At 37.6% G+C, this 26,263-nt stretch overlaps 2 protein-coding genes across 2 annotated transcripts in view; both read left to right on the top strand.

The window, feature by feature from the left end:
• The first annotated feature begins 9,226 nt into the window (after positions 1-9,226).
• Positions 9,227-14,406, top strand: LOC119913310 (macrophage mannose receptor 1-like). Its single transcript, XM_038732714.1, has 5 exons — positions 9,227-9,278; positions 11,252-11,292; positions 11,766-12,143; positions 12,732-13,076; positions 13,527-14,406. The coding sequence occupies exons 2-5, from the start codon at positions 11,259-11,261 to the stop codon at positions 13,871-13,873; spliced, it is 1,104 nt and encodes a 367-aa protein (XP_038588642.1). The 5' UTR covers positions 9,227-9,278; positions 11,252-11,258; the 3' UTR covers positions 13,874-14,406.
• A 4,413-nt stretch (positions 14,407-18,819) lies between these two features.
• Positions 18,820-26,263, top strand: part of LOC119911931 (fucolectin-1-like) — a 9,236-nt gene continuing 1,792 nt past the window's right edge. Inside the window, exons 1-3 of the mRNA XM_038730906.1 lie at positions 18,820-18,970; positions 23,750-24,032; positions 26,140-26,230. Of these exons, the coding sequence (XP_038586834.1) occupies positions 18,820-18,970; positions 23,750-24,032; positions 26,140-26,230 (525 nt within the window). The remainder of the gene's footprint in view (positions 18,971-23,749; positions 24,033-26,139; positions 26,231-26,263) is intronic.

Raw genomic sequence — 26,263 nt, 5'->3', positions numbered from 1 at the left:
GTCTGCAACATCTTGGTATGGACTTCTGCTGTCGGCCCTGAAACAAGACTGCCGGACAAGTCAGGAGACCTCTTCGGCTCAGAGACCTACTACTTTCCAGGAGCCACCTGGCAGCTTGACTGCACCTCCCGCTGCGCCAGAGAGTCAGCTGGAGCATCTTGTCTCTGCCAGGGCTTTAAAACAAAAGGCTGAACAACAGGTTTTGCTGTTACAAAGAGTTGATGTTGAAAAAAATATATATTGATACTTATTTAGAGAATTTGTGTCCTACCGTTACTTATCTTCTTACCATTTTGTTTCACCATCAGATCACATACTTCACTATTACCAATAACATCAGGTTAATTTAATTACAATATCTGCAGTTCATCTGCGTGTTTGTTTCTTTACCTTATTTATCCTAATTTATTAAGCATTTAGCTACGAATAAATACCCTCATTCAATCAGTATGAAGTTGTCTGTATACACCTGTCAAGTCAATAATCAGACTGTTCAGCCATCAAATAACTCACTTTTGTAAATTTGGACATCTTGATCACATTAGATAATTTCCAACATTCTATTGTTTGCTTGTTAATAACTTGATATACAAAAAAACAATTGCTGATTTCTATCTCTGGCTTTCTCACTGGAATAGAGAGGCTAAACTGGTAATACACCTGTGTCAATTCAATTCCCTTTATTACAACCCAATACCTCACAACAGAAAAAAAACACAATACAATATACTGTAAAATAGATAAAATATTTAAAAATAGATGATTTACAATTACACAGGCACCACATAAAGTGTAAACTATGACCTTCCACAAAGTGATTACAACTGAAATCTTGTACATATTTTCGTAAGATAACAAATGTATCCATCAGTAATACTAATCTCCACCTTGTCCAACTGGCAAACAGAGAATTCCTTATCATGGCCTGAAACGTAGACACATTTATGATGGTGAGCATGTAGCACTGTAATAAGGTCTGCATTCGTAATGTGATCTTACAGCATCATGGTAAGTGACTTAAAGTCTGGACATACTGCTCTTTTAAACCTAAATGGCAGCTGAAACTGCAGTTATGACGCATTGAGATGAGAATGCGTTGTTTATTCAGATGGGAAGACCGGATCAGCTGCAGGTTCACTCAAGTACAACAGAAGCCGTGTTTGCATCAACATTTTTTATACGCATTTTAAAGTATCGCATTAGAAAAGGTTGATGGCAAAATTAAAAATATATATATATATTTTGCAAAAAAGTTTTTACGCTCCCATGAGGTGGTTCTTGCCTTTGTCGAAAAAGATTTAATGCTCTAAATGGGAGATGGAAACACGTTTGCCGAATAAGCCCTTATGTAGCAAATTTACAACTCACGTCTAATCAGCTGTTTCTGCTGTTGGCGTTGTGGTGTCCTGCAGCTCCTCAGCAGTGTCGACTTCCAGTGTAGTGTCGATGCAATCCAGACGTTTCCACACCATCCTTGTCCAGAGTCCATTCATATTGTCCTTGTTTGAGTATTTGAATCCCCATCTGTACATCCCCATATACTCTGCAAGAAAAGAAACACCAACCAGTACCGTATCACACCTTACCAGGGTGACATCCTCTTGCTCTAAGAGCCTATGATAGTCTCTAAGCCTTGGCATAGTCAATGTGTACTTTCCATAGTTCAGCAGATTCCTGAGACTATGATGGGTAAGAATTGTCACTGGGTAACCCATTGTAACAGATGATCCTTTGTCATACATTAAATAAACTCCCACCATTGCTCTGTAGCACAGTGGTAGCCCTAATTCTACTTCTGAATATGCAGTCGAATAATACTTGTTTTTTTGTATTATTCTTTACACTTGTTAAAGCACTTTGTCCTTTAGCTGAAATCATGATTTTGACGAATCGCAAATCTGCACTGAGATTTCCAATCCAAAATACTGCAGAGGACTCCATCTCTGTTGTCATCAATAGTTGGTGGACCATTTCTTTTGGCACTTCTATCAGACAGCCATCTGGTGTACATTTTATTGTGCAGTTCAATTACACAAAGCATCTCTTCCCAATAGAGCAATAGGTGTATGTTCTGATACCAATATGGGTATTGTAGTTTTCTGATTTTTATAGCAGAGCTCAATTGGTTCCGTGAGAGGAATCAGCTGCTTCACTCCCTCAAACCCCCTTGTCCGAATCAGTTGATTGGACATAGGAAGATGTGTAGTATCTTCAGGCCGAACACAGGTGAAAGCAGCTCCGCTATCCGCCATTACTTCCAATGGTCGGTTATTTACTTTCACCTCAATTGTTGGATCTCTTTCCGGCCCTGATGCTACCAGCTGACACCCCCCTTTCAGATTTTCTGGGCACCTCTAGAATCCTGGCTCCGGGCCCCTGTGAGGGTTCACCAGTCCTCCAAGCGACCTTGACTGGCCCCTGAATCCTCCTCTGAAATTTCCTCCTCTGAAATTTCCTCCTGAGGTATTGCACTCACGGGCAAAGTGACCAACCTGTCCACAATTGTAACACACTTCTGGAGACTGCTGAAAGTATGGATTAAATCCTCCTCTTCTTGAGCTTCCTCGTCCTCTTCCTCTCCAATTCTGCATCTGTCCATAAACTGGCTGTGGATATGAAACAATTGGAACCACTAGTGGTGGTTGGGGCAATTGCGGTTGTTCCTGGTTTGACTGAAGCTGTGGTGGTGATTGTTGCTTTGGTAAACACTGATCCTGCATAACCTAAGCCTGTTTCTTCTCCTTCTTCTTATTTTCCACCAGTTGTATTTGATTGAGTTTCCTGAGAGTCACTTGGTCCTGTTCTTTCTGATCATGTTCCTTTTTCCTATATAGATCCACTTGATGGGCTATATGATCTGTATAGACTCCTATTGCCATCCTTCCAAGTCCAACCACCTCTGCCAGTTTGCTCCTTACTGGTGGGGGCAGCCCCATCTGTAGTTTAGCTCGCAAAATTGGCCGCTCCATTTGAGTCGCCTCTGGATCATTTCCTGTAATATTTCTCCACACCTGATGAGCTCTCGACACATAGGCTCTCGGATTCTCTTCTTTTCCCAATGGATCAATCAAAATATTGTCAGGATGCACATTTGTGGGAAACGTGTCTTTCAGTGCTCTCCACAGTCGATTCCTACTTGCAGCGAACAACTCAGGATCATTTACAGCAGTCCCCACATATCGATTAAGTCCAGCTCTCTGAAAAATTTCTTCCATACCTGGAATCCCCAGGAGATGAGCAAAATTAGTGCCAAAGAACGTCACTCTTGTAGCATGTTTTGATCTAAAATTATCAATCAATAGATGTTATAAGCTATATTCTAGAGTAGCTAAATATTTTTAGTAAATGTAGTCAATTTACTTGATCAGTCTGGGACTTTTGTGTTGAGTTTTTCATGCTTGTCTGTGGTTACTTTCTGCCTTTGGGTGGCTACGATCACAGTAAAGTAGATCAGTGCTGAATTAGTGTGGTCTGTTCTTCTTCTGTACTGATTGGGTGACAACAGTTCAGATTTAGTGGCTGTAAAATCCACAAGGCGGAGCTCATTATCATTTTACAAAACGCCGTTTTGTACGCCGTTCGTTTAGTTAACAAAACGGCGTGTCAAAATAAAACGGCGTTTTAAGCGGCGTTTATATACACAAAACACCGTTTTAAACGCCGTTTTTGTTGGCAAAACATGCTACAAGAGTGAAGTTTTTTGGCTCTAATGGCTTGCCATACAACTGCACTTCGGCACGCGGCAAGCAATTCCCTGGCAGAGAAAGCGACCGGCCGACGGCTTTAAGCCGTCCTAACCAAGAACGCACGTAACTCCGCCAGCGTGAGGTCGCCGACCAGCAACTCGGCTGGGAGAAACTACAAGCAGTAAGACCAAACCAAGGCATTCTGTGATCAGTGGGGTCCAATAGTTTGTTAATCCAGTATCTTTAATCCTTAAAACTCCTAGACAATTTTAACTGAGTTATCATCTAATTACTACTAGAGTGCACTAGCTGCCTGTAGGAATAAAATTCTCCCCACAATAGACCTCCACATTCTCATTGTTTAGCCATTGTTTATTTCTTTGATGTGTATTTACCCGCATTTATATTCACCCTTAGTTAGTTAATAAATTTCACCGTAATCACAGGAATTGTGTGTGTATTGTCTAACTCCAAGTCCCTGTCACGAGAATTTTCCACTTCCATATGATAATGACTGATTGATTTAAGATAATTGAGCGATTATTAACTAACTGATCACTAGTGAATAACTGTGTAATTATTAAAATGCTACCCAGAGGTCCGGAGACTCTGGGTGAATTATATCTCTGGTGGTGCCCCGTGAAACGAGAGCTTTATGAATTAATATTCTCTAAATATTAAAATTCATATTTGTATTAATCCTCATACGTCAAAATCATAAGTAGACATGCTACAATACTGTCTGTGTATTTTTGGTACACACATTTTTTGTGTATGTGTAGTAGTAAGTGTGCCATGTACCTTCTGAAAACATTCAATGTTCAAATGCAAGCAAATGTAGTTTATATCAACTAGATCTATTTGATTTGTCTGGAAAATGTTTTTAAATGCCTCTAACTGTTCATGGGGGGAGGTTATATTATAAATTAATAAATGTAAATAAAATGAATGTATTTACATATATGGAGAACTGATTTTTTTTCACAAAGTGTGAAAAAACACATGAATATATTCTATGAAACATATTTAAGCTTATCTACATATATGTGACATACTAAAAAAGAAGGATAAATTTAATATTTGAATATATGTTTAAAAATAGATTTACATATATATATATTAACATATTCCAGGAATTGAAACATACATAGATATTACACATTACTGTATTTGCATAGATAAGGAACTACACTTATTTACATATAAGTGCAATTAATATCTGTAAATATTTCCAACAAAAATAAATTTAATATATTTGTTGAATATATTTCAAAATATATTTATATATAAATTTATTTTATTCAATTTAGATTTAAAACATTTAAATATATGTAAATGTAATTATTTGGAATATGTTCCAAACTATGTACTGTAACTTGATGCCACAGATTGGTTGGTGAAGTGGATGAACAAGAGGAAGGTGCGCTCTTTTCATACTCATTTCAACGGCCACAGCCTCTGAGTTGGTGCTCGTCAAACATCTCCTATCTGAGAAGCTGCATGTTTTGAAGTAACTACAGCTTCAATTGCACAAAAATTGCAGGATGACAACCTGTTAAACACGTTCTATTATCTCACCTTCACAATTTTCGTTGATGGCAAATAGTTTGTTTCAATGCCCACAGATGGACCTGCATTTTCTTTTTTTTGTATTTAGATCGCTTCTAGTTTGTTTCTCAGGACACATAGCCTACTATATTTGGTGCTAAAGATTAATTACAATAGAGCGTTTGATTATCCTGGGACAACCTGCTGTATTTCTACTTACGGTGTGTTTTTATTTGTATTTTATGATACTAAACTTTTTAGTTTGAACCCCAGTTGTCTCCGCCTTTCTGTGTGGAGTTCGCATGTTCTCCCCGTGTCTGCGTGGGTTTTCTCCGGGTGCACTCCCCCACTATCAAAATCGTGTTAGGTAGGTTCTCCAGTCAGTGCACTGTGCAAAAGTCACTGCATTTCAATCTGGTGTTGGTCCCTGGGCGCTGTACAGTTGCTGCCCACTGCTCCCTTCAGGGAAGGGTTCAATACAGAGGATGAATTTCACTATGTTTCACATGTATGTGTATGTGACAAGTACATTTACAGATTTACAGAACCAAAATGTAATCCTAACTGTAAATAGAAAAAGCTTTTTTAGCTCCAGCTCCTGCTTTTAAACACATACAGTATGTTACATTTCTGACTAGAATGCTAAATGCACTTTACAACATAAACAGTGTGATGAGGGCTGTGACAGTTTTAAAACAAATTCCTGTGTGCCAACATTTGAAAGATTTATATTTACTCCCTCAGTCACAGCCACACGTACTGTTGAGAATAATTGTACAACATAACAGCCAAAATTGTTATCATTAATTGCATTGTCATCATTTAAAGTGTTATTTTATAGTGTAAAGTTAAGATCACAATGTTGAAACTCTATAGCTCTGAGTGTGTGTGGTCCTCTCTGTGTCTAACTGCCTGGAGGCAGTAGCGTGTGTGTGTGTGTGTGTGTGTGTGTGTGTGTGTGTGTGTGTGTGCAAGCAGGCACGTGTGCTCTGGGAGCAGAGTGAATGAGCACAGCAAGGCATCATCAAAAACACCAGCAAAGTTAAAATGTAGAAGCAGAATTAGTGAAAACTGTGTTACAAAACATACATAAATATAGTATTTGTACTATTAGTATTAGTACTTATTCCACAAAGTGAGGTTTTTGGTCAAAGTAGCACGATCAGGAGAGGACAGGGCATCATTTTTGATAATTTTAGTATCCTTAATTAGTAGTAATCATTTATCACTCTTAATTCATCATTTGTAATCAATCATTTTATTATCTTTAATCAGTATTAATAAGTAATCATTCTTAATTCATCATTTTTAATCATTTTATTGTCCTTAATTAGCATTAATCATTATTAGGCAGTTTATAATTATCCTTAACTTACTTCTTAATCTTTGAACATTACCAAGATGTGTCTTATTTTGTACTTAGAAGTGCTGTAATCATGAATGCAGTAACAAGCTCACTGTGGGAGCATTGACAGTAGGCACTGAGACTATGCATACCTTATTCAACTGTTATCTAGATTTATGACAGCAGGGGAGGCTGCAGGCATTCAAAATCTGCTGTGACAAGTGCATGCTTTGGTCTACTGATATCCACTGTTGTTATGATAACATGATGAACTGCCGAGGTGTCAGTCTGCTGATATTAAGACTACATGCTTAATTACTGATCAAGGGGTTGTTTGTCAACTTCCAACCTCTGATGCTTATAGCCTGTGTGAGCTTTGAATGAACTAGCTGAAGGAATTCTTGCTTAACGTTTTCACGACAGATAGCGGTTTGCATTTTCGCGAAAGCGATTCCACGCAGGTCTATTTAAAGTAGCCAGCTATTTAAAAACGATAAAATATTCTTATATTTTAGGGGGGCTGAAGCCACCCTAACATGGTCCTAAGCCCCCCAAATAATAAGAAGAGAAATAATCATTAGACTTAGATCTATTTTTCTTTTTCCTTTTTTCATAGTGCAGATGTGTACTCAACAAAGAAAAGCAAGAATAATGATACAATAGAATAATACAAATATAATTTGTATTTATTGGCTCATAATAATCCTTCTGGTTGTTTCCTCTGCTTCATAATTTAAATCCCTTATGTCGTCAGGCTCTAGGACCCTGGAGGAGGCTGCCTTTCATCACTGCTTTGCTGAGCTGCAGAGCAACATTACTACATACAGACACACACACACACACACACACACACACACAGTAGGGGTGTAACAGTACACAAAATCTCGGTTCGGTATGTACCTGGGTTACAGTTCGGTTTATTTTCGGTACAGTAAGGGAAAAAAACATTAAACTGCTGCTGGTTTATTATGAGCTTTTGAAAACATCCAAATCAGTTTGAAATTTTTAAAACAAACTAAGTATATATATATATATATATATATATATATATATATATATATATATATATATATATATATATAGTTTATATATATATATAAATCTTGGAGAAGGACGCACCCACTTTTTTTGTGCTTCCAAACCCCATGTAACATTACAGAACTTCAACAGAGGAGAAATGGAAGAACATAGTTTTTTTTGTTGCTTTTTATTTGTTGACATCGTGGCTTCTTCACTGGTTGTTGACATAAGTGTAGTTCTAATACAGTAACAAAAGATATGAGTGCAAAGATTTCGCAAGTGTAAGTTACGGATACCCTGGGCCCCCCCCCGTCTTTTAATCCTAGACACGTATTACAAATTGCCAACAAATAAAGTGCATGGGCACTTATCGGCTGCTCAATAACATTTTCCTCAGTGGAGGACTGTTGATAAAAATTTACTTAGATAATATTATTGATGTAAAGTGGTTCTGCATTTTAACAAGAGATTAACCAGTTTGTTTGGTTTGGTTAGCCAGTTTGTACATAACACAACTCTTCTTCTAGTTTTGTCTAGACTTGTAAACATTAAATATACTGTCTGAGAGGAGAACAAAAAATACAAACTTATTCTCTGCACACACACAGTGTTACCTGCACTTTGAAACGCTGTGTCTCAGAAAATAATATAGAGAGTGTACACACTTAAAACATTAGGAGATCTGATAACCAGAACCTGTATTTTAGCTGTGTGAAGAAGCAGCCACCTGATATGTTGAACAATGTGTCCTACTCCACGAAACAAAATGACAAAATAAGTTGTTTGTTGTGTCACCTTTGAATATCCATATGTGTTAGAAAAATGATTCATATGTTGACGGTTCTTTGGTTTAGTTAACAATCAAGTGTAGTTAGTTAAACTGGGGAAAGATCAGAGTAAGAGTTTGGAAGAAACTACTTGGTTAAGGTGTTTACTTTGTTCTGTATCTGTAGATATATTATTTATTAAGCTGAATTTGACACCATGAACCTTGTATTTAAACACAAATGTAAGTGAACATGCTATTATTAGCAAACTAGGAAATGTGTAAAATTTACATAGATAATACAAATAATCACAATAAAACATTGCAGAATTTACAGTAACAATGTGAACAGTTACTGAGCCATTTAGACGTCTAGTACTTTGGATCACACTTGTACAAATATACTGAACACCCGAAGCCAAACACCCATTCATTGTCAAATAAATGGACTTTAACTGGAAAACTGTTTTGCTTTAATCAAAAGATAAATAAACTTTAAATGAGTCAATTGTTTACAATGTTTTTGAGTATGAATACAAGAAATGAAAATAAATGTAATACAACTTTTGACAATGCAAAAATATGTATATTCAAAGCAGAAAACATGATTTAAATTTATTCTGCTTGTTAGTGGATGTTTTGGAACGAGACCTTTCTTTCTGTTTGTTGGACAGTCAACAGGGAAGTGTGCTTTTGTTTCCTCAAGATGTAAATTTACATTATGTAAATTATGTTCTGGCCATCAGTAGATCCTGTCCTGACTATGAAAGACAGCTTAGACTTGTGTTTTTCATTATTCAAATGACATTAGGGGGCTACAAGAGAGCACCTCCCTGGTCAATATTGGACAGTTGTCTTCATCAGCACAGGAGGAGAGACACCAGAGTGAAGCTGCTGCGAGGACTCAGAAGATGTGAGTTATGATGCTGTTGTTTAATTTTAATATATCGTTTATTGTTTGTGCAGAGGTGGAAGCACAATATTGTATCTCTGCAGTAGATTTCACAGTTTTATAATAACATGATTTCTTAAAAACCTTAATTGTGTGCAATGTTCAGTATTTTTAACAAAAGGTGGACACAGTAACAGGACAAGACAAATAAATACAATAATCCTTCAATAGCTGTGCGCCCACAGCTTTGTGAGTCTACAGGACTTTTTCTTGCCCTGGATTTTACCTCTCAGGTTCAGGTTTTTGGGGCTTTTTGGTGGAGCACTGCTCAGGTCTGGAAAAACATTACCTACTGTCTCCAGCATGCTTTGAAAATAAATGAAATAATGTGAAAATTAATAAATAGATATCTGTATTTTTTTATTAGGTGATGTGTTATTCTAAAATAAATATGCAAAAATTCAATTAAACCTAGACTCAAAACAAAAGACACTCGATTTTTTAAATTCTATTTTTTGTGAGTTTTGTGGTGTAGACACTAGAAACTAATTCTAATTATTTCGTTAGGCTTATATAAGGTATAATGAACAATTAAATTATGTGTTATTCTATTGGGGGTTTATTTATTGTCGCACCCTCTCCTGATACATAATGCCTTTAATAGTAGCAGTATCTTATAAGGTTGACGGAAAATAACAGAAATTATGGCAGTACCTGTAAAATCAGAACATTAAATGTCTCCAGACAGAAACAAAATATGCCAGAATTGTTGTATTGCCTTATATTGTACCGGTGTTTTTGTTATTGGCCCAGCCCGATGTGTTATATTATTTATATTTTGCTGAAAGACATTTTCATGGGCTACAAAAAGATATTTCACAGTTAACCACTGTTTGTACTGATATTAATAGGTCTTAGACAATAATAGGTCTTCACACTCCCAACCTGCCAGCCCTCATTAATCCTGCCCTGCTCGCAGAGAAACTACCATAGTACAAAATCCCAGCCACCCTCTCAACTCATGCTTCACCCTTCTCCCACCTGGCCGTAGATACAGACAGCTGCTCTACAAAAAGGCACGCTTTTGAAAAAGTTTTGTACTGCACTGACAAGTTAATGATGTTTACATTATTTGCATATGTGTACTATGGGTATTTTGTGTGTCGTATTCATGTTGAAGGTGCTCTTTGTACAGACTGTGAAAACAACTTTCCTCCACTGAGGACAATAATGAATGAATCTGAATCTGAACTCAGTTTGCATAGTTGCCTCTATTCTGCTTCCTTATCAAACTGCTGTTCAGAGACAAAGGATTTATCCATCCATCCATCATCAACCGCTTATCCTGCATACAGGGTCGCGGGAGGCTGGAGCCAATCCCAGCTAACACCAGGCGAATGGACAGGTTGCCAAAGGATTTATTTATTTGAAAATAATGAATTCTAAAGTAGTGTATTGCGCAATTTTAATTTAAATGTACTGCTATATACACAAAAGTGTAATAACATGTGACAATAACACTTTAATCAAATAATGTGCATTTTACCAGCAGTATTCCCTTCACACAGTAGCAATAAAATATTTCTTGTAAATCTCAACTTAAACATTTATGTAATCAAATCAAATATTAAACCAAAGCTTTTCCACTGCCAGGTCATTACCTTTTATCTACCTTGTCAAAACAAGTTACCATCAGAGTCCAGTTTTCATGTTTTTTTTTCTGAACAGGTATCAGCATCAGGTATCTTTTATCAGGGAGCAGCAGAAACAGTCTGTTCTGTGACCGATGGTTTGACTGTATGTGTATTCAGACCCAGTGAGCAACGGACTTTCAAACTAATAATAATAAAATAATAACACGTTAACATGCCCAGCCCTAATTTTATCTGGACATACAGTTAAGTGTTCACATGTATTTTCTTTAAACTGACCCAATTTGGTAAAGTCATTGTGTTTGGTTCTCTGCACACTAAAATATCAGTTTCCTCTAACAGAGCAAAGATGCAGTGGAGTCTGTTTCTGCTCATTCTGATGGGTAAGTGGATCATATACCATTTATTTAGCTAAACATTATTTGACCAACCTAATATGCATTCGTTTAACATTTGAACAGCTCACTCTTTCATCAAATTAAAAGTAAAATCACAAAACTGGACCCTGAAGCAGACACAGACACGGAGGGAGAGGTTTAAGTGAGCAGGTTCTCTGAATTAGTATCGTCCAAGACCGAGTCACTGAACCACAGAGACAATCTGGTGACAAGTGGCAGGAGTATTTGACCTGAGGGTTGATGAGCTGATTGAAGTCAGATGTGGAGTTGAACCAGGTGTCTGGAGAGGTTAGCCGTGCCTACAACACATGCAAACACACATATACAAGGGGGAAGAGGCAGGGGGCAGGGAAAAGCTGGATAAACGTCCAGAGTTGTGACAGTAAGTAGTAGGTGTGAATCAGGATTTTGATTTTTTGCTGTCAGCTCAGTCACTACAGTATGTCCTTTGTTTTTAGGTCAGTGGTCCTTCTTCGCATGTCATCTCTATGAGTATCACTTTGTTGGAGAGAAGAAGACCTGGGATGAAGCCCAGAAGTATTGCAGAGAGAATTATATTGACCTGGCCACAGTGTCTAACATGACAGACATGAAGAGACTCAGTGACACTACAGTGCAGCAAGGAGAAGCCTGGATTGGGCTGTACAACCAAACACAATCCAACAGGACGTGGCACTGGTCTATGCCAGGAGTGGAGTTCAAAGAAAGCGAGACAAATTGGAACTCGGGAGAACCGAATGATATTGGAGGAGTAGAGAACTGTGTGTTATTACAGAAGAATAGCAATTGGAGAGATGGGTCTTGTGGACATGAGAGTTATTTCATCTGTTATGATGGTGAGAATATGTGTTATCCCTACTGTCTAAATTTAATATTTGATCATATAACATTATCTTCAGATGTGATATATCTCATCTCTTCATTTACTTACAACAATAAGAGTGGCTCTGAGAAGCTGTAGGCACTACAGTGCTATGGGCTACACGCTAAAGTCAGCACGCTGACTACATGCTGATAATAAGCAGATATAATGTTCACCATGTTTACCATCTAAGTTTAGCATGTTAGATTTAATAATTAGCATTAAACACAAAGCACAGCTTAGGATGAAAGGAATGTCATTAGTTTTACATGTTTTTAGTCGTAAACCAAAATACTGAACTGATGAAAAAAAGTTGAGCTGATGATGGAGCAAGATGAAGAGTCAGAGGATCATGAAAGTTATTGCAATATATCCTGTGATGACCATAAATGCCTGCACAAAATTTCAAGGCCATCCATTTCATTGTTTTTGAGATATTTCAGTCTCAACCAACATTACCATCCACGGAGCCATGACGCTACTAGCATGGCAAATATGTATTTGCTCAAAAGACGTACATGTACACTATAAGGTCATGCAAGTTTGCCTGTTTACTCCACAGAAAATAATGCAACAGACAAATACCATCTGATTAAAGAAATGAAGAAGTGGCCAGCGGCTCAAGAATACTGTAGGGAGCGTTACACAGACCTGGTCAGTGGACTAAAGCAGTTTCAAGACATGTCACAAAAACTCGCTGTAGACATCCAGTCTGTAAACAAAGATATGTGGGTGTGGATCGGCCTGTTCAGAGACTCCTGGACGTGGTCAGATGGGAGCAGTTTCTCTTTCAGAAACTGGGATCTGAATCAGCCAGATAATAAATGTGCCATGACTGAGTTAAATGGATCTGGAAAATGGAGCTCTGATGACTGCATTGAAACAAAACCCTTCTTCTGCTATGACGGTGAGTTTTGCAAACGTCTGTCTCAACTGTTTTCTCTTATAGGAGCTGAACTGGAATCAGTTGGAAAATCCGTCTGAATCTACAGTATTTATACTTTATTTTAATTTTGTTGAAACACAGTCTTTTTCATCTGGACTGTGTCCAGGATGATGTACACAAGCTACATCTGTTTATTTTTTTTACTTTCTTTTAAAAGTATTGGTTAATTGATCATTTTATTTATTATTGAGCATGACATGGCTTCCTTTAAAATAAAATGTCACTTACTTAAGAAGTTCTTAACATATTTAAAGATATTTGTCATTAGCCCCAAACACACAAGCAGTCACTTAAACCTGAAACATTTTATTTCAGTATTGAAGATCCATATTGGATCCCAGTGTTCCCAACAACTAACTGAACAAAGCTGCTGGTATGATCCTGTGTTTGTCTCAGTTTCTTCCATGACAGATAAAGTGATCCTGATCAAAGAAAGTAAGACCTGGGAGGAGGCCTCATATTACTGCAGAGAGAACTACAGTGACCTGGTCTCCATCACTAACCGTCACCAGCAGAGATGGGTCCAAGAGAGAGCCAAGAACGCCTCAACTGATTTCGTCTGGCTGGGACTGAGCTACACCTGCACTCTGGATTTCTGGTTCTGGGTCAGCAATGATGTTGTCAGCTATACAAACTGGGCACAGGGGGAAAAGACTGATGACTGTGGCATGTCTGGAGCCATGGACAGAGGAGGACAACATCAGTGGTTCAAAAAGCCGGATAATAACAAGTTTAATTTCATCTGTTCTAAGTGTTGAAACCCACTCTGCTCACTGGTGTCAGATGTTTTATTCATTCACTCACTTGGTGATGTAATACTTTTGGATAAGTTTGCACTATATATATCTTCTTTGGGTTTATTGAAAGGCTTTCTGGGAAAAGTGGCCACACTGTATTTAGTTGCACAGTACCACAAGATTACTGAGGATGTGGCCAATAACAAGTTTTTCTGTCTCCTTTTTCTGAATCACTGAATGATCACTAGATGCCAGATCACAGTGACTGTTTGTTATTCTCTGAGGTTGTTGTGATATTTTCTTTCTCTTAAAGTGTGGATGTTTTATTAATCTTTTTTAATTCAAAATGTGTACACTCAAAAAACTAATTATCCCTAAAACATTGACTTTAAGTATTTTAATTACATGTAAATTTTTCATCTAATATTATTACGTAAGTTCAATGTAAAAGGTGACATGTAATGCAATGTTTTTCTATCATGTTAAGTCAGTTTGAATAAATGACATAACTTTGTCAGATTTGATTAAATTAATATAAACCTATAAATAAGCATTATGTCTTTATTCAATTACTACATATGAGGTTTAAGGGAATTTCTACATAAATCTTACGTGTTTATTCAAGTACTAAATATAAAGTTTAGGGAAACTTCTACATAAACATTATGTTCATATATGTATTATATGTACATAATGCATTTCAAATTAGTTATTATATTTCCTGTAATAAATCACAAAGCAACACATTCAAGAACTATAAATGGAAAATTTTATTGACAGATTTCAAAAAAATCGTCTAATGGCAAAGTGCACAAGGTTTTCCAGTAAACCTGACGGTAGTATAAAGGCTAAAGAAATTAAAAATTAAAGGTTTTCCACCAGAATAAGTATTTCTACTGTATTCAGTAACTTAAAATTAATTTTAAAATAATCTTTTAAAAAATTGTTTGCCATTCAAAGAGCCTTTTTTCAATACAATACTCAAAGCGTTTAAAATATGAGTATCCAATATCAGTTTGAACAATTCCAACATCAACAGTTACATAAAAACAAAAAATTCCCCAAGCACAGCAACAACAATGAGCAAGCCAAGCTCAACTATCCAGCACTGTTCTTGTGAGCTCACTGACGCATCTTAATCTTTAATATTTGCACCTTTGGGGACAATTTGTTGCCATCCAAGTTCATCAAAACCTTCTGGAAGATACTTCAGGTTGAGTGTGTAGATCAGGCCAAAAAGCATGGCACAACCAAAGGAAATACAGGTGCTGGTCATATAATTAGAATATCATCAAAAAGTTGATTTATTTCAGTAATTCCATTCAAAAAGTGAAACTTGTATAATGTATACATTCATTCCACTCAGACTGATATATTTCAAGTGTTCATTCTTTTTAATTTTGATGATTATATCTGACAACTAATGAAAATCCCAAAATCAGAATCTCAGAAAATTAGAATATTGTGGAAAGGTTCAATATTGAAGACACCTGGTGTCACACTCTAATCAGCTAATTAACTCAAAACACCTGCAAAGGCCTTTAAATGGTCTCTCAGTCTAGTTCTGTAGGCTACACAATCATGGGGAAGACTGCTGACTTGACAGCTGTCCAAAAGACGAAAAACACTTATAGCACAAGGAGGGCAAGACACAAAAAGGTCATTGCTAAAGAGGCTGGCTGTTCACAGAGCTCTGTGTCCAAGCACATTACTAGAGAGGCAAAGGGAAGGAAAAGATGTGGTAGAAAAAAAATGCACAAGCAATAGGGATAACCCCACCCTGGAGAAGATTGTGAAACAAAACCCATTCAAAATGTGGGGGAGATTCACAAAGAGTGGACTGCAGCTGGAGTCAGTGCTTCAAGAACCACCAAGCACAGACGTGTGCAAGACACGGGTTTCAGCTGTCTCATTCTCAGCTGTCTCACCCCAAACCAACAAGTTGTCAGTCTGGCAGTAGATGTACAGTGTGGGTCACAGTGTGTCCGTTAATAGAAGTCTGTCTGTCTTTTTCCACAGACGGCGTACTGCCGTACCTGTGATGTTTTTTTTTACAGCAAGCCGGAGTTCCAGAGAGGTATCAACAAGTGTGAAGTCCGCTCTGCCCCCTCCATCTGCACGATACTGCTGCGGTTGAGCGGCTAACTAAGCGGCGCTAACTACAAACAGCCACAGCAAAACTAGCAAAAACTGACTTCACACAAATCCATTCACAAGCTCCTTCACCCATAGTCAAACACACACGGCTGCTTATTTACTAGTGAATCACACCAAAACCTCGTGCTAACGGCTGAAGCTAACAAAGCATTGCACATACACTTGCATTTACCAAAAACTATGTCTTTGTAAAACATATAACACATTTAAATTGACGTACTTCTAAAATGACACATTGCTACACAGTGAAACAACAAATGAAAAACGACTGAACTTATAAAACTTTAACGTTCCCGCTCACTCAAAAGAATACAGGGCAATGAGCAGATTATGCACATGTGCAACAGAAGGACATGCATGCAGCCTGCTTTTGGAGCTAGTAAAGTTTATTCGATTAGTTTACTTTCAGTTTATATTAAGCATATTTATGGTGTGTTTAATTATTTTAACTACATACGCTTTTGATATTATGTATTTTAGTTACATTTTACATAAAATATCACTTCATATTTATGATGGCCAAAAATCATTCTAAAAGTTTACTCTGTTTACATTCAGTTTATATTAAGCATATTTACGTTGTGTTTAATAATTTTTAATAAATTAACTTTTGATTGCATGTATTTCAGTTACATTTTACTTAAAAGTATTGCTTCATGTTTATGATAACCAAGAATCATTTTTTTGAGTGTAGTTTTCCCATCTTTTAAACAGAAAATAGGAATAAATACACACATCCACAGTATACTATACTGCTTTACGTTTGCCTCCATATATTTAATATTAAAGATTTTATCATGTTTTGGTAGAGATGGGGTCATATTATGTGAAATCTTGTCGTCTTTGATGGTCATATTTTTGCATTTTAATGTAAACAGATATTTGTTTTCTCTGAGGTTAAATAAACTGTTAAACCATGGAGTGGTGCTCTCTTTTTTCCACGATTATTTTTGTGCCTAAACATAAACAAACTTTAACTGTATTGTAACATCAGAAAACAGTGGCTTGGATGGCACAGGAAAATGATGTTGTCTTGGCGATAAAGGCGTCGTATCAGAAAGTGTTTTGTCCCACCAACTCTGGATGAACATATTATCTAATGTTAATGCTGTCAAATGCATAATTGGAGTGATGGTTGAGGAGCCAATTTATAGTTTGATGTTATGAAGAATGGATTACTTGGCTAGGATGACCAAGAGTTCAGTCTTAGAGAGGTTTAGTTGAAGGTGGCAGGCCTTCATCCATGTGGATATGGCTGAGAGACAATCCGTGATCTGTGCTGAGACGGTGGGGTCGTCTGGCAGGAAGGACTGGTAGAGTTGCGTACAGTCTGGAGGGAGATTTGTTCTCCACATTAATATCTTTACAGTATCTCCTCGTCAGACATTTTTTACTTATCATGGTGAATGGCTTCAGCTCGCTTTTGTTATTCGTTAAATCATTAAGGATTTCACTGGATTCCTGACTCCTCTTGGAAAAAGACAGGCAGACTCGGCAGCAAGATGCCACAGATTGGTTGGTGAAGTGGATGAACAAGAGGAAGCTGCGCTCCTCTTATACACCGCCGACAGCCTCAGAGTTGGTGCTCGACACTTGCTACAGGTAAAACATCTCTTATCTGCATGTGTTTGTCTATGGGTAGTAACTACAGCTTCAATTGCACAAAATAATTGCAGGATGACAACCTGTTCTATTATCTCATCCTCACAATTTTGGTTGATGGCAAATCAACCAAAACACAGAGGGATCTGCATTTTTTTTTGTATTTACATCGCTTCTAATTTGTTTGTCAGGACATTTGTTACTGTGTATTTTGTGCTAAATACTACTTTCAATAGAGCATTTCATTATTCTGGGACTACCTATATGCAGTATTTCTACTTACAGTGTCTTTATTTGAATTTTATGAATCCTTAAACTTTTTTCTCATCTGACATTTTCTTCAAGGCTTAAGTTTAATACTAATCCCTATATCTTGACTTTTGTGACAGCACCACTGGCCTTTCAGACAATGTTAGTAAGTACAGAAATTAACAGTAGCGCATGGCTGACAATATCAGCCTGACTAACCCGTCATCACAAAAACAGCAGGATGAAAATAAGAAGGTTATTACAAACCTGTAGCACAAAGATAATTTTTAAATGGCTAAAAATTACTAATCTTTAATAATGTTAAGCATAACATGAAGGGTTTGGTTACAGTTAAGTAATTATATACTTATACTATATCCATTGGGTTTGTGCGTTTTTTTAAATTGTTTTGGGCAAAGAGAAAGAGCAAGCAGGGTTGGGAGGATTAAATAATGAAAATATAATCCGGTACAATTACAAATTACTTGTTAAAAAATGTAATCAGTAATGTAATCCAAGTACCACAAAATAAAAGTAATGTAATCTGATTAGTTTGAGTTACTTTTGGATTACTTCAATGCCAAATAGGCAAATGAAGACGAGAGAGTATCAATGATGTGTCATTGCTATGGCAGATCTAGCCCATCAATGACAAAAAATGTTTTTTGTAGGCATTCTTGATGATATTTAAGAGTTTGTCAGTTGGAAAACCATTTTAAAAAGCTGATGATTCATTCTGCACTTGTCTTAATTTAGCGTCCAATGTAAGGATTTGTCAGTATAATGCTGCTGAAGCACAGTGTTTCTGGGGTCTGATGGACAGATGGCTTTACTTGTTGCTGAAAACTAGCTGCTGTTATTGGCTCAGTTAGCTATGCAACTACTGGTCAAATTAGCTTACTCTGCCCGTACTGGGAGATCGGAGCACAGGGGTAGTGTTAGTGTTTACCATAGACTGTATGAAGGTGTACCCCTTCACTCAAGCATTGGAGGTTTCCAGGACAGAGGCAGGGGACTCAGCAGGGAGTGATGGAGCAGTGCAGCACCTGATTGGGAACCGGAACAGGGTGAGCGGCCTACGAAACTTCAATCAGCATCCCAGTGAACACGGCATGAATGAAGACTGAACACAGCCCCAAAGACCGAACAGGGAATCCAGTTCTGAGATGACTTACACAGAGCTTCTTGATGGACAACTTTACTTTTTGTTAAACTCCTAACTGTGGCCTATCTGCCTGAATCTGTGGCTAGCGGTTCAATTGGTTTACTCAGCCCCAGGGTGCCAAGAGCCAAGCCCAGCAAGAAAACCACCTCAGTACTGTATTCCCAGAAGTCAAACTGGCCTCTATCGCTTTTGCAGGCTGTGTCCGGTCAGTTCTGGTCCGGCTGCTGTGTTCACTCACTGGGAGCTGGAACCAGTCCACACAGAGTCTGCATGACGGGGAGGGGGCGTAACCACAATTATTATCGACTGACATCACAACTTTCCAGGGTCCAAGGTGATGTCCTTAAATGTCTTATTTATTCAAAAAGTCCAAAACCTCAAGATAACTCAGTTTCCAATGATGTACTGTATATATAATAAAAGTCTCTCACTGGAGAAGATGGAACCAGAGATTTGTTGGCACTTGATTGACAGCCAATGTCTGAAATGATTTATCGATTGTCAAAATAGTTATTTTTCTGTTGATAATCTAATTGATAAATTCATTTTAACTCTAATTTATATTGTTGTTTCTTCATTAACAGATTGCAAAGTTGAAAGTGTCAAAGTTGTCCAGCACTCAAACAAACTACGTTTCACCGATTCTTCATGTCACAACACTTTCCTGGTTGCAGTGAGACAAGTGAAGCAAAAAGTACATGATCAAGTTCATGAATCGCTGTCAGTGTCCGTTACTTGTCACAGTATAAACTAGGCGTGAGTGTGAGCGTGAGTGGCTGTTTGTCTGTGTGTTGCCCTGCGATGGACTGGCGACCTTTCCAGGGTGTACTCCGCCAGCTGGGATTGGCTCCAGCCCCCCGCGACAGGATAAGCGGTTGGCGATGGATGGAAGTTGGTAATATTGATCACTGGTTGATGATGATTTTACTATTACAGGTGGCCAAGGTGTAGCTCATACTTTATATTCATTTAGCAAGTTTAGTCCAGCAGTTCCCAGCCTTTTCAAATGGTCGCAAGATAAATATGAGGGGCTGCGAGGCAGAGATGGGGTATCCAGTTAGAGACTCGTACTTGTTACAACTAAAGTCACACACAGTGACTTGAGACTCGACTTGAGATTCGTCCTCAAAAGACTTCAGATTCGACTCTGACTCAAGGTGCGGGACTCGTGAACAACGTTTATTTTCTAGAAAACTTCTGATAAGCTTCCCGTTATTCCCTCCCTCTGTTACCTATAACCTGCCTACGTAACACATCTAATGTGCGCGGCCGCACGTGAGAGAGGACAACAAACACCGCAGTTGCTGAGCCATCCATCATAAACTTTGGCTTTAAAACTTCATACAACAAGGCCCAAGGCTCAAGTTAATTATTACTGTTGGCTAGAGAGAGGTTACAGGTTTATTGTTGATCATGTAACCTTACAGTTTTATTTAGTTATGATGTTACACTGGTTTGATAGTGGGGGATGTGTTGACTTACAGTAGTTTAAGCTGTCATTGATTGCACTGCACATTACATGGCTGTGCTCTGTAAGTTAAAAACAGGTTACAGGTTTATTGTTTATTATGCAACGTCACGGTTTTATTTTGTTAACGTTAAACTGGGGAGTGTGTTGACTTACAGTATTTAATAAGCCGTCAATAATTGCATTTCACATTACATGTTGTGCTCTGTAAATAAAAAACAGGTCATAGTTACAGTATTCCTTATAGCTATGCAGTTTTATAAGCAACCTGGATTGAACGCAGCAGGTGATACAACATTCGTTATAACCACAAGAGACTTGAGACTTGACTTGGATTCTAGCTCAAAGACTTGTGAGCATCTCTGTTGCGAGGTGATTAATGTGAGAGGAAAAAAGAAAAAGCAAAGTCTTTTCTTTAATCTTCGCTTTTTTGTTGTAATATTGGTAATTCGAAAAGTTGCCAAATTTGTGTGATGGATAAAAACTACAATATGTCCCTCTGAAATGTAGTGGAGTAGTATAAAGTAGCTAGTTTTATTTTAGGTATCTTAATCAATACAAATACATCATCATTTATTAGCTGATAACATTTTGTAATAATAATCTGAATTTGCAAAGTAAGTAAAAATATCAAAAAGATGTAGTGGAATGAAAAGTACAACATTGGCTGGTGAAGTGGAAGTAAAATAAAATGGAAATACTCAAGAAAGGTACAATTACTTCAAAATTACAAGTACAGTACTTCAGTAAATGTGCTTCGTTACTTTCCACCATTGCTTGCCACAAGCAAGTATAAAGTAACATATTTTTTGCTTTGTGAAATACTGTGTAATTTGACCTCTTTGGGCAGTGAATGGTTATTTAAGTAGAAATCACTATTTGGTGGAAAAACTCACATACATCTGAAATGTGGTCCCCAAAAAGGCCCCCAACTACACGCTGCTTTTTGTAAGAGGTCAGAAGCCTAAAAGGTTGTAAACCACGGATATTAACAATGAGTTGTATTTAGAAGTTTATCATATTTTTCTTTATGTAAACTCTTAATCTGAAAAGTAACAGCAATGCAAGTAACTAAACTATCAGACAAATGTTGTGGAGTAGCTGCATGATAATCCTCTTCTCTGTTGTTCAAGACAAACACAATATGCTGGTGTTTGTTATGCACTTGTCAAAGTGCCCACCCATTCATTTGCTTAAAAAATATTTGACTTTCACATTCAAATTTGGTTAATCAAATTTGAGCCTCCAAGCTGAAAAGTCATCATGAAGGGCATTTGAGGTAAGAGAATCAAATCAAGAATCAAACGTTGTACTTGTCATCTGTCACCTGGGCTGTCAACCAAATCAATGATACACTTATTTTAATACAGTATGTAGCATATATTCTAATACAGACAGACCAGTACACACACAACATGAAATAAGTATTATTGCAGTACAATATTTGAAGTGTTTGATCACTGAAGACAGAACATTTACAATCCACCAATCCACAAGGATTCTTCAGAAGAAAAGAACCAGTACTGCCAGTTACATATAATGATATATATATATATATATATATATATATATATATAAAGATTTAGGATGCCTGCCTGATGGGTGTAAGGTTTAATATGGAGTTGGCCAGCTATAACAGCTTCAGCTCTTCTGGGAAAGCCATCCACAAGGTTAAGGGTGTGTTCATGGGAATTTTTGACCATTTTCTAGATGAGCATTTGTGAGGTCAGACGCAGATGCTGGATGAGAAGGCTTGGCTCGCAGTATATATATACTGTATATATATGCAAGAAATCAACATACATTAAATGATGCACTACGTGGGTTGTGCAAAGCCAATCAAACTGTGAATTTAACAATAAATCCACTTCACTACTGACTGGAATATACTCAGTATGGTGTAGCTTATGTTTGTAGCTGTATGGATGAATTTCTCCACTCTTTTAATGAATTGGCGTCAGACTTGACACTACTGCTGCCCCCCATAAATGCTACTATTTTATTTTGAAGGGGCTCTTGTGTCTGTATCATTGGGACTTGATCTGAGTTACTCAGTAGGCATTGCCAAATTTTTGCATTTAAGTGTATGCAAATCAATTCAAATGCACATAATGGGAAAAATGAGAAACACCAGCATCTTAAACTATTTTGACAACTGCAGTCTTGCCACCATAAGCACACATTTTGTGTTAAAGCTAATTTTTTTATAAAAAAGTTTTAAAACATGCTTGGTGTTAAATGTAATTAAATATAGATCATGGAGTGGAGTTGGAAATTAATTTTTATTGGGGGTTAGTAAAACAATGATATACATGTGTTGTGTAAATATATTAAGCTTTGAAGTTAAAAAGTTAAGATTTAATAATTTAATTCCTTATAATAGATATAGATTAAATCATATATGTTGAAGAAGAACATGACTTCATTTAATTTTTCCTAAATTAATATATTCGATTTTCTCACACATTCTGAAGCCACAAGGAAGCTGACTACAAGATGTAAGAACTGACATAGTCTGCACGCTCACTTGAATTTCGTAAACTTTATTTACAGGGTCCATACTTTTCCGTTCAATGATTACTCACCAAGCAGGTAAGAAAAGTACAAAAGTATTATTAATGTGCTTAAAATATCAAAATTAAAAGTACTGATTCTGCAGTAAAACATCCTGTCAGTCATTTATTATTAAATATGACAATATTAGATTGTCAATACTGATGCATCGATGTGTAAGCAGCATTTTATCATTGTAGCTGGTTGAGGTGGAGCTAGTTTTACCTACTTTATACAGTTAGATAGTTTATGTTCTTCAAGTTCTTCACCTAAGGATTGGGCCCTCTTCAAAGGGTCACAAGACAAACCTGACCGGTGCTGAGATGATTAATGGGGGGAAGAAGAAAAACAAAGTGCTACACTTCTGTTTATTTATGTTATTCTTTTTGGTGAAATAATTTAACCTGTCTGAGCCTTGAACAGTTATTCAAAATATCTGCAGGTCTTGAAAAGTCTTGAAAAGCATTAAATGTAGTTTTGCCCAACAAAAAAACAATAGAAGATGTTAAAAATGAAATGTTCTAATATCTAATTCTTAAAACTCTTATAATGTTCATATTTGTATTTTATTTTCTGCCTTTAATTTTACAGCATGTTCAAGCTTGTTATCAATGTCTTTCCTATGTAGATGTTTTTGATATTTTGCACTGCAAATATGTATGAAATGATCAATTCTATAATTTTAATTGTGTCAACTCTCCAGCTAATGTTGCTCTGGGTGGAGTGGCTGTTCAGTCTTCATCGTATGACTCCAACCGTAAGCCACAGTTGGCAATTGATGGCAAACCTTTTTCAGACTATCTGCATGGGAGCTGCACTGCCACTCGGTTGGAGAACAACCCCTGGTGGAGGTTGGACATGCGGGGTCCGTACAACATCTCATATATTAAAGTCATCCGAAGATCAGATTGCTGCACTTCTGACATACAGGGAGCTGAAATCCTTATTGGTAACTCAGTGGAGAACAATGGCAACAACAATCCCAGGTGATAAAATAGGTTAAACTTCTTTCACATTGTGTTCATGTTGGATATTTTCAGTTTGGAGGGGCTATTTCGTTTATTTTGCCTTAACTCACAAACTCACTTTTTGATTATTCTCCATCATCATTCTGTAAAGCCCCAGTTCCACAACCAATTCTGCTTGCTAAGGCAAGGGGGGACCCAGGACCCATTGGGTCACAACAAGTCCCAATAACCATTTAAGGCTGCAGTCAACAAGCCCTTACAGCACATACTTGCTTAACACAAGCATCACTGACCTGAGATTGAAGGGACGCTACATTTGTACTGCAGTAAATGGTGATGACGCTCCTTATGTCTGTTTCAGTGCACCAAAGGAAAAAAAGTGGCATCGAAATGAGGTGCCATAATGTGCATTCTGTCCCGTAGGTACCGGTCATATAGGAACCGATTCCCTATCGTACCGGGTTTCAGTAGCCTAGAGATGCTTGGCTAGAAGATGAACACCATGAGCCACAAAGAGCATGTGAAAATCAGAGGCCAGGAGAATAAAGCAATCTCCCTGAACAAGATCCAGTAGCTATTACAATGGCAGACATCCAAGAAAGAGTGGCAGGTATGAAGAGCTGGACAGCACCAGGCCCTGACATGATCCACACCTACTGGCTGAAGAAACTTACCGCGCTCCATGAATGCCTGGCAACACGAACCAACTGCTGATGGATGGGACCCATCCACAATGGTTAACCCAAGGACAGACAGTCCTGGTCATGAAGGATCCCCAGAAGGGAACAATCCCATCCAACCACCAGCCAATAACCTGCCTCTGCACAACATGGAAGCTCCTGCATCATAGCGGCTAAAATGAGTAGGCACATGGCTCAATACATGGACAGGGCCCAGAAGGGAATTGGCAGTAATACCAGGGGAGCCAAGGAAATGTACAAGAAGCACAGGACACTAATAACCTTCATCAAGAACTCAATAGGGCTGTGAAAAACAAGTCTGGAAGCCAACTCAATTTCCAATTGCCCAAGTCACCATCAAGTGCGGCACATACCAAAGTGATGCACTATCCCCGCTGCTGTTCTGCATAGGCCTGAACCCCCTCAGCCAGATCATCACAAAGACTGGCTATGGATACCGGTTCCGAAATGGAAAAACCATCAGTCACCTCCTCTACATGAATGACATCAAGCTGTGTGCTAGAAATGAGCGAGAGATCAACTCACTGATCCACACTACCAGGATCTACAGCAACGACATTGGAATGTCATTCGGACTGGACAAGTGCGGTTGGTTGGCATCAAAATGAGAGAAAACGATCAGAACCTGACATGTGACCCACAGCAGTCTAGCATCAGAGTGCGTCTGAATCACATGGCTTTAAACCGCCATTTTGATTCCAAAATCTGCCGGCTTTGAGCCCATTCTGAGCCCGGTCCGCGAACCACTCACGTGGCCACATTGACCCCCCTCCTCTCTGTCTCTCCCCCTGCTTTGTCTCTCACACACATGCCTGTCTTGTATGCTTTGCTTTGTTGGCTTTATTTAATTTTTGCTTAGGATAGTTAATAGTGATTTACTTGCCAGAGTTGTTGATCATTGATCTATGCTAGAGTTAAATAAATCCTATTATAATTTTAAGAAGTTGTTGCCTGTGATTATTTGGGTATAACATTTCAGTAAGTTGGTAACCAAGGCCAGTGTACAAATTCACCCCTCTCTGTTTGGCACCATCCAGCACTTTCTTATTTGGTTCATATTTAGTTACTGGTCCCTGATTCCAGGGTGTTGCCACTTATTCATTAATTATAATTAATACTTTTTGAATACTAATACTTTTATTAATATTTCTAGAAATGTTCTGATATTCAGCTAATAAACATAGTATATGTACTATATAATACAGTATATAATGGATGATTTATCTCTAAAACTGAATATAATTCAAATATAATATTTTGGCTGAGCTGTTGCATTCAGCTGCACCTTATTAACCTCATAGTAACATATATCCTGCTTCTTCATGTTATTTTTAAAAAATGTATACATGCAGACAAATCTGTAGTAACTACCATTTTGTGCAGGTTAATCAATAGCTTTGTTTTTCTGTCTCTTTGCCCATCAGATGTGGAGTCATCACTGTGACCAAAGAAATTAACATGGTCTTCAACTGCAACCAGATGGAAGGACGTTATGTCAACGTTTTCTTCCGTGGCGTAGGAAAGCTACTTCAGTTTTGTGAGGTTGAA

This window comes from Micropterus salmoides, unplaced genomic scaffold (assembly GCF_014851395.1).
Source record: "Micropterus salmoides isolate LMB-PRFRI ecotype aquatic unplaced genomic scaffold, ASM1485139v1 Ms_hic_scaffold_2, whole genome shotgun sequence".
Taxonomy (NCBI): Eukaryota; Metazoa; Chordata; class Actinopteri; order Centrarchiformes; family Centrarchidae; genus Micropterus; species Micropterus salmoides.
Note: the sequence above shows the minus strand (reverse complement) of the source record. Positions and strands in the feature narration are given on the sequence as shown.

Coding starts and splice junctions, on each gene's coding strand:
- LOC119913310 (XM_038732714.1), top strand. CDS start 11,259: ATGCAGTGGAGTCTGTTTCTGCTCATTCTGATGG. Junction 11,293..11,765: donor GTTTCTGCTCATTCTGATGG/GTAAGTGGATCA, acceptor CTTTGTTTTTAG/GTCAGTGGTCCTTCTTCGCA. Junction 12,144..12,731: donor TTATTTCATCTGTTATGATG/GTGAGAATATGT, acceptor TTTACTCCACAG/AAAATAATGCAACAGACAAA.